Here is a 12,038-nt window from a genome sequence, read left to right as displayed (position 1 = left end):
GCTTGGAGACCCTAAATAAAAAGGCAGCTTCACTGGATGTCAGTGGTCATTCAGATGTTTGTGCAAAGCCGACAGCCCGAGACATCACTTTGCAAACATCCTTACATCGATGGGTACAAACAAAAACAACAACAAAAAAAAAAAAAGACAGTTTTCCCATCGTGGAAGACAAAGGATGACTGTGGTTTCCAGGCAATCAAAGGGATAGTTCAGATTTTTTGAAGTGTGGTTGTATGAGGTACTTATTCACAGTCAGTGTATTATCTGCAGTAGATGGAGGTTGGAGGTCAACACGCCCCCAGTTTGGAGAAGCAGCAGGAGTAACGGTGCAGGAAGCTAAGCTGTGTACTTCTGTGGACAGGGTCAGCAGCAAAATGTATTTTAGACACCTAAAAAAAATCAGTTTAAGTGTACGCTGTATTTAGAACATTTTTACTGCTTTACTTGCTGTCAGACTTTTGACAGGACTCTGCTGTTAAATAAGACAAATACCACTCCGTCAAAACCTACCAGACTCAATAGGTAAAACTGATCATTTTAGCTTGCAGAACACAGCAGTTGCTGGTCTACCGCAACTGTTTTGATTATCAATTAATCAGGTTGAGTCACTTTTTAATGAAAAAAGGTCAAAATTATGATTACAGCCTCTGAAAAATGAATATATTTGGGTTGTGGACAAATAGGCTTTTAAGGACATGATCTTGACCCAACAACTAGGAAGAAAATAACTGAAAGTTGATCGTTTAGAATTTTTTTACTTTGTTTTTTTTTTCCCTTCACCATTGTGCGCAAATACAAACTTGTATTTGACTGGTGCATGGTGAATTTTCTATACACTCTTTAAATGTTTTCTACAAGATACTTTTAATTAAAACACCATGACAAGCATATTAAGATGTGACACGGTATAGAGTTTGTGCCGGTGCCACCTCACATTTTGGGTTTGAACACTTCAGTATTAAAATGATATTTATTCAATGTTGTATAAACATAATATTTAATTTGTTCCTCTGGTGTCCCAGAGACAACAGGACATCCTTACTTCTGAGTGCAGCCAGGAAGTACTGGTTCTTTGAGATAAATTTATGGATTTTTTGCAGAGATTTTTGGCTCATACAATAGCACTTTCCTGTTGAAAAATGTTGCCTTACAGCAAGATAAAGCAGTGAAAATATTCTAAATACAGCATACACTTAAACTGATTTGTTTTTAAGGTAGACCTTTTTCAAAGTGGCTAAAATGTCTTGCTGCCACTCATCAACAGCTGTTAGTTGCTCTGTGCTGCTGCCCCTCTCCAAACTGGGGGTGTGCCAACTGGCATCTACTGCAGGTAATACACCGACTTGATAAATACCTCGTACAACCACACATCGAACAATCCCAAACTATCCCTTTAAAATATTACAAAGAAAAACAAACTGTTACAAAACAATTTGTCTGTAAACTACATCGTCACTCAGTTCATGTATCAAGACAGCAAAGCTTGTTCAGGCTCACTTCAGGAGGACCAGCTGGCATGTCGCCTACGTCAAGTCTCCACTGAGAACTAAAATTCATTAAGTGCTGCTGTTGTTGTTGTTGCCTGTGCATATCTCTGAGGTGGGGGGAGTGGGATGGGGTAGGGGTTTTGGTGGAGGGGGAGAGTAGGGGTTGAACCCTGCCTCAGTTTCCTCAAGTACAAAATGGGGCAGAGCAGGCGAGTCCTTGAAACTGAGGTAGTTAACGGACCCTTGGTGGCTTGGGTTCTTAGAGAACCATGTTCCTGGAATGCCCGACCTTCAACACCGGGTGATCACACCTCAACGCTCGACATCTCTGATAACCAGAGATCATCACGTCTAGTCCATCATAAAAATGTAGTTTAAGAGCTCAAAGAAACAAAAAAAAGCATCAAGTTCCACTAAACCACTCCAAACAAAAAAAAAAAGAGAAAGTGCAAAGACTTTTCCAGAAGGATGTCCATCATGAACTCCTACTCAGCAAGTCTCAAATGGCGTATTTTGGGGCTGGAGGGTGTGGGGCAGGGGGCTTATAAACTTTAAATGTTTTTGTTAAAAAGCAAACTCAAGTTTTGCTCTTCTGATTATCTTCAAACGTGGCAGTTTTCAGGAGATCTGCTCCTTTAAAAAGGCTGGAATGCCATTGGACCACTGAGTCAGTCGACCTTACCATTCCATCCACTGGCAGCCTGCAGTGTGTAACGCCATACACTGGTCAGTCTTCATAGCGACACATCAGGACCGGCCTCGACCCCTTTTCCCTGCTAGTCAGGTAACAAAAGGAAGCAATTAGAGAATGGAAAACAGGATCATGTTACATCTACACACACATCTACTGTTCTGTGTCCCTCACGCTCACACACACTCTTGTGCACTCAGTCTAACAGTAGAGGGAGAGTGTGTAACACATGAATCTGCACACATTAGAAGACAAAAGCATTCTCACAGACTCGCACGCCCTCGGTTTTAACATGCACATGTCAATGCCTTAGAGGAAGACGACAAGCAAGAGATTCGGCCTGGTTTGGATCATTAAATAGTTTGAGGTGCGGCAGGTGAAACGTGGACACGCTCAGACAGGCAGAGACAGGGAGGGAGGGGTTAAGAGCAGCCATTATATCTATAAAGCAAACTGAACAAAAAAAAAAAAGACACTACAAGCAAAGAAGACATGCGTTGCAGTTATCTCCCACAATAGCACAGTATCAAATCTCCAGATAAACATGCAAGATTAGTATCCAGGCCTTCAACAGCTAGGTAGATCCTTCTGGGACAAGGAAAAGCTTCACTTTGAAATTAAGAAATCAAATTGTGCTTTTATTCCCCCACTGGTAACAGAAGGGACTTGTATGACAGACTTAAAGGGGGGTGGGGCTTAGTCTTAATGCTGCATTGACAGTGAATTTAGGACACCAATTTGTGAGACATTTATGTTTTTGGACATGAGAGGAACTCATAAGGATGAGGTATGTCACTACACATACAGAGCACTTGAGAGATGCCGACTATAGAAGTAGGTGATTTGGAATTTGATGGCATGCAAGGTGACACTGTAGCATGTGGCCAACATTGGCAAACCTTTAATCCATTTTCTTCCACAAGGAGCCTTTAAATTTGAAGGCAATTTGAAGAGAGAATTTGCCGAAACATGAATTTGCAACACAATTTGAAGTTTTGTACACGTGTGCGTGTATGTTTATTAAAGCAGACAAACAGCAAAGAATACAAGCCAAAATGTAAAGCCAAAAAATAGGACTACGATGGTCCTTTTTTTTCTTTTCAATAACAAGACACGCATTACTTTGTGACAATACAAATTGTATTTTCATTTGTTTTAAATACATGTTGAGGAGACATATGCTTTGTTGCTGTTAAGCTACTTAAAACATGGAAACCAGAATTTCTAAAAACATACATAAAGCTATAGCCAAATAGACAGCTCGAGCACATATTTGCATCTAAAAATTTTTTTTTCAAACTTTGTTATGGAAAATCTTTTTACGACCATCTTAAAAAAAAAAACAAAAGGAAAAAAAAGAAACCAGTTCGCCAGAAACAGGTGGGAGTGTGACTACTGTTTGAGTCCAAGCGGATTATTAAAATATGTACAAAAAGATATCTTGCCAGATGTCACCAATTTTGAGGAAAAAAACGCAGGCAACCGTATGGGATTGAGGGCCAATCAGATCAAGTCTCTAAATAAAAAGACAAAAACAAAAACAATAAACACGTATTTTGTTATCAAAGCCCTACTGGTTTACTTCCACTGTTGCCCAAAAGAATCCTGATAAAATTCCTGGTTGTCGGATTTGTAACCGGAATAGTTACCAGAATGATCACCACCTTGGAGCGGTTGCTGAGCAATGGGTTGAGAGCCCCAGTTCTGATTATTGGTCTGGCGACGCTTGGAATCTGGCTGGTTGTACCCATCAGCTTTGCGCTTTCCTCCTACATTTCCACCGCGGCCACCCCGAGCACCACGTACCCCTCCTCGCCCTCTCGGCTGCACGCCTCCTCTTGCGCCCCGCCCGCCGCGGCCTGGTCCGGGTCCGCCACGCTGGGAGAAGTTGGCCCTGCCCCTGGGTGCCCCGGCGCCGCCACGTCCTCTGGCTGGAGAGGCTCCACCACGGGCACCCCTGTTGCCACCCCGCCCTCGTCCTGGGGCCTGGAAGTCGTCGTACCCGTAGTACGGGTCGTCATAGCCTCCGCGGTAGTTGTGATAGTCATAGCTGTAGTAGTCATAGTAGTCCTCGTAACCGTAGTAGTCTGGGGGGTAAGCATAGCCACCCCGGTTGCCGCCTCTGCCCCGACCTCTGACAGGAGGAGGCATGTGGGGAGGGGGAGGGTAGTAGTAATAGTCATCATACCTAAGGAGGGTTTAAAAAAAAAAACAAAAAAACAAAAGGCGAGGAATTAGAACAGAAAAAATGATAAGCACAATATCTGAGGATGAGATTAGAATATGCAGTGCATTTAGAGGAGCTGCTGAGACGTTTCTTACATTTGTGTTTTGGCTGCTTGTCTCTGGGCTTTGCGCTCCTTCCTCTTCTGATCTGGTGGTTTGGCAAAAACAATCTCAATCGGCTCTCCCTCCAGCTCCTTCCCATTCATTTCTTCCAATGCCTGAGGAAAACAAGTCGGACACATCCATCAACATTTCTGCAAATTTATTTTGGTTCGATACCAAGTACTGTTACAATACCAGTGTGTTAAAAAACAGCTGTATATTACTAACCCTGTTAGGATGATCAGATAAAAAATTTGCACATGGGACGCTGCTACAGCGTGTTTGCATGTTATCAGCTGGTTAAATCTAAGACTTTTTAATGCTACCATTTTGCAATAATACTAAACATGAAACATGAGTAAAAACATTGTTAGTTAAAATTCTAAGGAAAATGACATTAACCTGCTAGTTTAAGTAAAAAAAACATGTCAAAATGCATTTATTAACAAAAACCTAAAAGACTAACAGGGTAACGGAGGCCTTTAAATTAAAATTCATGCACTTGCAGTGAATTTTTGACCATTTTATATCACCACTACCATATTCAAAAATATATTTAAGACGTCTTCCAGAATTTAAGACCAGAATATCTTTTAAGGTCTTTTACTGGTAAATATGAATGACATTTTAAGACTTTTCAGGGACCTTTAGCCACCCTGAGTCCTGTTTCAGGAGTAATTAATGACATAATATTGGATTGGTACATTGACTTGGCTGCAATACTAAATGATTGGATCAGGTATTGGCAAGAACGCATTTCTGACAATGAATAACATTCGTACATATCAGAATAACCCTCATTTAGATTCAAGACAAGAAACTACAGTGTGATAAATCTTTAATAAAAATGGACTGAAATCAAAGTCACACCATCCAAGTCTTATCAATAGTGTGAGAAAACTGCAATACAGAACTATAGGGGAAAAAAATCAATACCTTCACTGCACCATCCCGCTCTTCAAAGTGAATGAAAGCATAGTCTTTGAGCTTCTTGACTCGCTCCAGTTTTCCAAACTGACTAAAGGACTTCTCCAAGATCTCCTCTGTGACACCGTTGGCAAGGTTTCTCACAAATAAAACCTTCACCTGCGACATGGACAAAGGAAAAGATACAGATGTTATCTCTATTACATATGATTAGTTTGATGGCATTAACATCGTTTGCCAGGTCATATTTCAAGACTATGCAACTGTCACTACTTCTTTCATTTTTTCTAGTGCAGTTGTTGAGGCTCACCTTGGCCATGACCTCTGGGTCGGGATCTTCGATGGGGTCAGCCCACTCCACTGTCACCACGTTGCCCCAAACCTTCACCTTGCCGCTCATTAGCCGGCGTCGAGCCTGAGCAGCCGTTTTGTGGTCTTCGTACTCCAGGAAGCAGAAGCCTCGGTTCTTCTTTTTGTCGTCGGGTTGATGGTACAGTATGACATCACTGAGACCCTCTGGAAGGAGACAGAAATTAGATTTTTTGAGATCAAGTCATCATGTTTAAGTGCTTTAAATCAGAATGACCAGTTAACTAAATTTAAATACTGCAGAAGAAAAGCATTAAAGGGTACAATTACATAAATAATAATCTGGAAACAAGACTAAATTAGACATATTTACCTGTGACTTTTCCAAACTCTTCAACAATCTGTTCCTTTGTTTTACTCTTGGGAATGGAGCCAACGAATAATCTGTTGTTGGCGACAGATATACACACCCCGATGTGCTTGCCAGGGCGAATCTCATGATTATTACACTGTCAAAGGAACAAATGTAAATCATATATCATGATGACAGTTGACAAATGGATAAAGTTTAAGTGACTCCATCTTTCTGCTAAAAGAAAAAAAAACTGCCTTAAGAACGAGGGAGGGATTTTTTTCTGCTTTAAATTCAATTTTTACTCTGGTTGAGAATTTAGTTCCAAACTGAGGTTGTTTGAGGAGCATGCAGGGAATTATTGCACAAGTTAGTTGGCTGCTGAACAAAAACGATTGTCCTGACTCTATGCTTGTTCCAACTCAAGTTTCCCAGAAGAGATAACGGTTCTGCTAACAAACTTACCAGCTTCACCGCCTCCTGGGCCGCTTCTTTAGTGCAGAACGTGACGAAGGCGTAGCCCCTATTCAGGCCACTCAGGGGGTCCATCATTAGCCTGAGGTCCCAGATAGGCCCAGCCTTCTCAAAGAGAGGAACCAGCTCATCTTCAAACAAGTCACGGGGAATCTTCCCAACAAATATCTAGAAGAAAATCAAAGACAGCGTTTAAAGATACACTACCTAATTACAGACTTAGATCCCCATCTTCCTATTAAGCTGGGAAAAATCTGAGTCAGTCAGTGTTTGTAAGGATGTGATTCTAGTGAAATTTCACCCTTAAAACTATGATGAAAATGCAAAGGTCTCTAACAAGTCCTTAAAGGAAAATCCAATTTTTGAATAGTGATTAAATTAAACGAGTTTGTCTCTTCTTCATTATAGCAACTTTCTTAAATGAACAGTTTGTCAATTTCATCAACATAAATGAAATTTATGGTGCCATTAAATTTCTAATAAACCACCCTGTTAATACAGACAAGATTCTCTATGTGTAATGAGCAGAGTTTTTTTTTAGACCACAGTAAAATGTTTTTGAAAGGCTTAACACAAAACAAAACATGAGATAAAAATGTGAATTTTGAAAAGGATTACATCTTTTTTGACTTTTGGACTTAAAAATGCTCTGGATTTATTTGGAATGTTTGGATCATACAAGTCTTAAAGAATCTTACACAGCCACCACTGGAATAATTCAAATAGTATTCAATTATTGATTTGGCATTTGAATGCTAGCATTAATTAATTAATTAATGAAGCTCTGAACTGCTCAATAGAGCCGTAATGAGTTCATTTGTCAAAACAAAAACAACCTTTCTACAATAATAATGATCTAAAAACAGTTTGAATAGAGGGCACATCATGCCACAGGGGGACAATTACCTCTGCACTAATCGATGCAGTTCACAAAGCCATTGTAAACATTTTTTTACAAAGCCAAGTGTTACGCAAAATATTTGTTGATAACATGCAAGTAGGCCATGTGCCAATATTGATTAATATGCAGAAATCCTGGAAAGCACCATCAAAGCTAGTAGTGCAAAAATATTCCAGCACTTTTAAGAGCTTAGTGAACAATTAGACCAAATAAAATAGTTAATATTTTTCAGTTTTTCAGTTAAAGAAAAGACATGTTCAGTATCCGTGACTGACTGACAGCGGTTCACTCTGAAGACAATAAAACAAAGTTTACCTCTGTTCCAACATTGGGTTGGGCACCTGAGTACACCGACTCAGGTGGGGGCCCGCCGTATTTTCGCTGGCCTGTTGTTACATCAAGTGTGTAGTTGGTTCTGTCCAGGAGTTCTTTAATTTTGGCCTCATCTGGTCCTTTAGTGGAATCTGAAACTTTAGTCCCTTGTTTCTCCCTCTGCCGGTACGTCTTCATCACCCCACACAGAAAGGCACTTTTGTTCTGGAAGAAAGAAAAAGTGTTTAACCACACAGCACAAATAAAAGTACCATTTTAACGTATTATTATGCAACATATGTTTTCCTAAAACATCTTAAACACCCCTTTGTCCTTCAGGTGATCAAACTTACTTGCACGTGTGACAGATCACTCTCTTTGAACTGGACCAGCACTTGCAGGGCTCCCTCCTCGTTGAATTCTTTCAAAGCTTCAATAGCCCTTTCGTCTAGGTCACTATGTGCTACTAGGCCTGAAAAAACAAAAACATATTGCAACGATGGTGTTAAAAAGGAAACAGACGGGCATCATCTGAGCAGGTTAGCACTGAGAAACAGAAGACGTATGACTCATGCAGCTATGAAGCAGTTGCACAACAGAGGATTAATAATGATTGCTCTGTACCAGAAGGAGCCAACAAGAATGAAAACCCTGATTATATGCTCTTAGGTTTCATTTTTATGCATGCTTATGTTTTACAGTCCCATGCATTGCCAAGTTTCAATTCAACCAATCTGAAGACAAACAACTGGTACAATTATAAAGTCAAAAACAGAGGACAGTGTTACTCAAACAGATTACATTAAAACTAGATCCCAGATTGTTTCAATTCACAATCAGTCTATCCATGTTTTGGATGGAATTAGGGCTGCAAACACTTATCAATTAATCTGTCGATCATTTTCTTGATTTCAACTAATTTTTGCTCCATAAAATGGTGAAAATGTTGACCATCATTTCCCAGAGTGACAACTTCAAATGCCCAATTCTGTCCACAATCCAAAGATATTCAATTTGCCAGCAAAAAGAACCAAGAAACCCAGAAAATAAAATTTGAGATACCAACATCAGAGAATTTGGACATTTTCTTAAAAATGACTCAAAGTGATTATCAATTATCAGAAAAGTTGAGAGCCACAAGGATGTAATTCAGAGCTGCAACCATGAGTCAATTAGATGTCAAAGAGTACAATTCACCTGCTGCTGCAGACAGACAGCTGCTCTATTGTGTCTGTGTGTGCGCCTGCTACAGTATCAGCTGGCTTCAATCTGCCTTCCTTAAACTCTTCATGGCTACACCCATCCATTTACCCATTCAAACCAATTTCTATACCTAACAGCATGACAGTACTCCGACTGACACCTGGAGCAACGAATCAATGTGCAACAAAGACAGTACTTTTGGGAACAATAAAATGGGAAACACTTTAATCTAAAGTGGTTTGAATGCTCCAACTTATTACTCAACTTGTGGCGATGCAGGAAAGATGAGGAAGAGAAATTTTTTTCAGATGCAAATTACCTAGCTCCTCTGTCACTGTGATGCCCAAATGATTAGTTTAACTACCTTTAACTAGGTCCCACAGAGAAGTTGCCAGGCAAATGGTGGTTCATTTCCTAGGTAACCACTGCTTAATTTGACCTACAATTATGACTTGTTTTCTGACGTCTGTCTATATTTCCTCTTAATCAGTAGGATGGGAACCATTACTCTAACAAGTATTTGTGATGGCAGGACACCGTATGTGGGACTGACTCTAAGGGCGTGTTTGTGGTAATGAAGGAACATGTCGCCCAGTGCAACGATGTGGCTCACCGAGTTATGTTTTAGACTTTAGACACACATACAAGACATAAATGTAAGTGGGATTAATTAGTAGATTGTTCTGGTCTTCTCATGGGATTTGCTGGCAATAACACAGAATATTGCTGCACTTATTCTCTAAAGCACAGGGAGTGGGAGGTGGGCCTCCTGGGGGGCTTCAAGCAGTTTTGAAGGAGGACCAGTAAATGGGGGAAAATAAATTACATTAGTTTAGAGTTGCAACAGTTAATTGATTCTTTCTCAGCTGTTAAATTAATCGCCAGATACTTCAATAAATAATTTATCGCCTGGGAGTAATTTAAAACATAAGTCAAAATTCTGATTCCAGCTTGAATGTGAGTATTTTTTGGCTTCTTTACTCCTCCATGATTAAATACATGGGATGTAGACAAAAGGAAGGATCTTGGGTTTTGGGAAACACTGACATTTTCTGCATTTTCTGACATGTTATAAACCAAAAACCTAACTGATTGAGAAAATAATTAACAGATCTATTGACAATTAAAATAATTAGTTTCAGCCCTACATTTGTTATCAAAGACAGATCACAAAGAACTGGCTAAATGTATGTCATTTGATTAAAGACATAGATCTGACATATCGTAATTTGTGACTTTTGCTGTCTTTCCCAGAGTCAGAGACGGAATTGCAGGACTAAACAAGTAAATTGGGGGGTGAGGTACCCTTTTTCAAGCTTTGTCAGAGACTTTGAAATCCCTTGCTCTAAATTCAAATTCCATGCCAGTTGCCCTACACAATACAAAGATCCATGTGGAAATGATATATAAAACTTGACAATCCTCAATTATTCACATTCTCTGAAAAGATGTGTTTCAACAATGTAGTGAGGCCCCTTTTATATGAACATGTTCCTCAAAACAGGTATACACAAGACAGGATGGGAGTACTTGTGCTTACCTGCTACGTAAAGTTCATCTAACTTCTCGGCAACTTTCTGAGGTAAACCAGCTTCCAGTAGAGCTGGAAAATGTTCTGAATGGGTCACCGCTGCAGTAGTGTCCATTGGTTCCTCCGTACCGTTCCCATTTACATGATCTGTGGCCATGTCTCCAGACATCTGTGAAGAAGAGATTATTTAAGAGTTACACCACTGTGGTCACGAGATACGCTGGAACAACAAATTAGGTGTGCGGTTTGGCGCCATCGTTCAACACTAAACACAGTTAGCGTTATTTGAGTGGCCCCTCTGATCACTACTAGCACGGTTATCAGAAATACTTCATTGATCTCCGGGAGGAAAAGTTCACATTACAGATGGTACAATTCAAGAAGAGAAAAAGTATCTATCGCATTGAACAATTAAAGGGGAAAAAACAAATATACAAAAGTGTGATAAAACACGTAGAATGTACTACTAAATGCAGACACTACTAATGTTAACTAAACTCATATTCAGTACCAGAAGACACACAGCCAGCGCATTTGGAGAGGGTGCAGCCTCGAGAGATCATAACAGAATCAGTTTGGTAAAGGAATAAAACAAAGTTAGGAAAAACTAAGAAGATGAGCAGGAGCGACTGCAACAGGCTGCATGCACGGTCGGCGCAGGCGCACAAGCTCTTAAACTGAAACAACATTAGGACCGCGCTTTTGTCCAACTTCACCATTTGATACTCAGTGAAAACAGTGAATACAATTAAGACTAGCATACCGCTACATCGCATAACGTTATTACATTAATTATCTCCAGCTAAATGCAGCTCATTGGAAACCTCCACCACGCCTCTGTTAGCTAACGTCGGCGGCTCGAGTACATCACAGGCCGCAGTCTTCACCGCACGCGTGGAGATACAAATTGAACTCATATAACGCTGAACTGAAGCCCATAACTAAATCATATAGAGTATTTGCTTTACTCTAAAATTAAGTGCATGTTTTCCATGCATACCACGTCTGTTTGACCGGTCGCCAATCAACACGGGCCTATTTTTCAAAATGCCGGCTAGCTGCTCTGTAGCTAACACAGACCGGTCGTGCAACGCATCCAACAGTGGTGTGCACAGAACATTGACTCAACAACAAAACACAACGTGTTACCGCAGTATATCGGTCTGTTGGGTGTGTACATACCATGCGAATTTAGAGTCGGGTGCACGATGCTGATCCGCCGTGTTGAAGGTTCAAATAAAGGAAAATATTCACGCCGGTGCTTTTAAGGTTGGCTCTTTTACTCCCGGTGAAACAAAATGGCGGCCACGTAACGTCGCGAGCTCTGCTTCTCCACTGCATGTAAGGGGTTTCTTAAACGGCTCCTCACGGGCTGCTCAGTTTTCTTACATCCGGTCAAATTCAAAGTAAAGTGACACTGTCTCAATGACTTATTTTTTCTTTTATCACACTGGCATCGATTAACATACATTTTGTCACAGTAACAAAACTAATGTTTCATATTACTACCACGGTTTCTATCC

At 40.3% G+C, this 12,038-nt stretch overlaps 1 protein-coding gene across 1 annotated transcript; it reads right to left on the bottom strand.

The window, feature by feature from the left end:
• Positions 1-3,164: 3,164 nt before the first annotated feature.
• On the bottom strand, positions 3,165-11,853 carry LOC146314834 (heterogeneous nuclear ribonucleoprotein Q-like). The gene is made up of 10 exons (XM_084736961.1): positions 11,698-11,853; positions 10,525-10,684; positions 8,135-8,253; positions 7,785-8,006; positions 6,560-6,736; positions 6,116-6,251; positions 5,744-5,949; positions 5,443-5,592; positions 4,501-4,622; positions 3,165-4,366 (listed from the first exon to the last, which is right to left on the bottom strand). The coding sequence occupies exons 1-10, from the start codon at positions 11,698-11,700 to the stop codon at positions 3,757-3,759; spliced, it is 1,905 nt and encodes a 634-aa protein (XP_084593087.1). The 5' UTR covers positions 11,701-11,853; the 3' UTR covers positions 3,165-3,756.
• Positions 11,854-12,038: the final 185 nt, after the last annotated feature.

The sequence above is a fragment of the Lutjanus erythropterus genome, chromosome 15, assembly GCF_056507025.1.
Source record: "Lutjanus erythropterus isolate fLutEry1 chromosome 15, fLutEry1.hap2, whole genome shotgun sequence".
In the NCBI taxonomy this organism is placed as follows: Eukaryota; Metazoa; Chordata; class Actinopteri; order Lutjaniformes; family Lutjanidae; genus Lutjanus; species Lutjanus erythropterus.
Note: the sequence above shows the minus strand (reverse complement) of the source record. Positions and strands in the feature narration are given on the sequence as shown.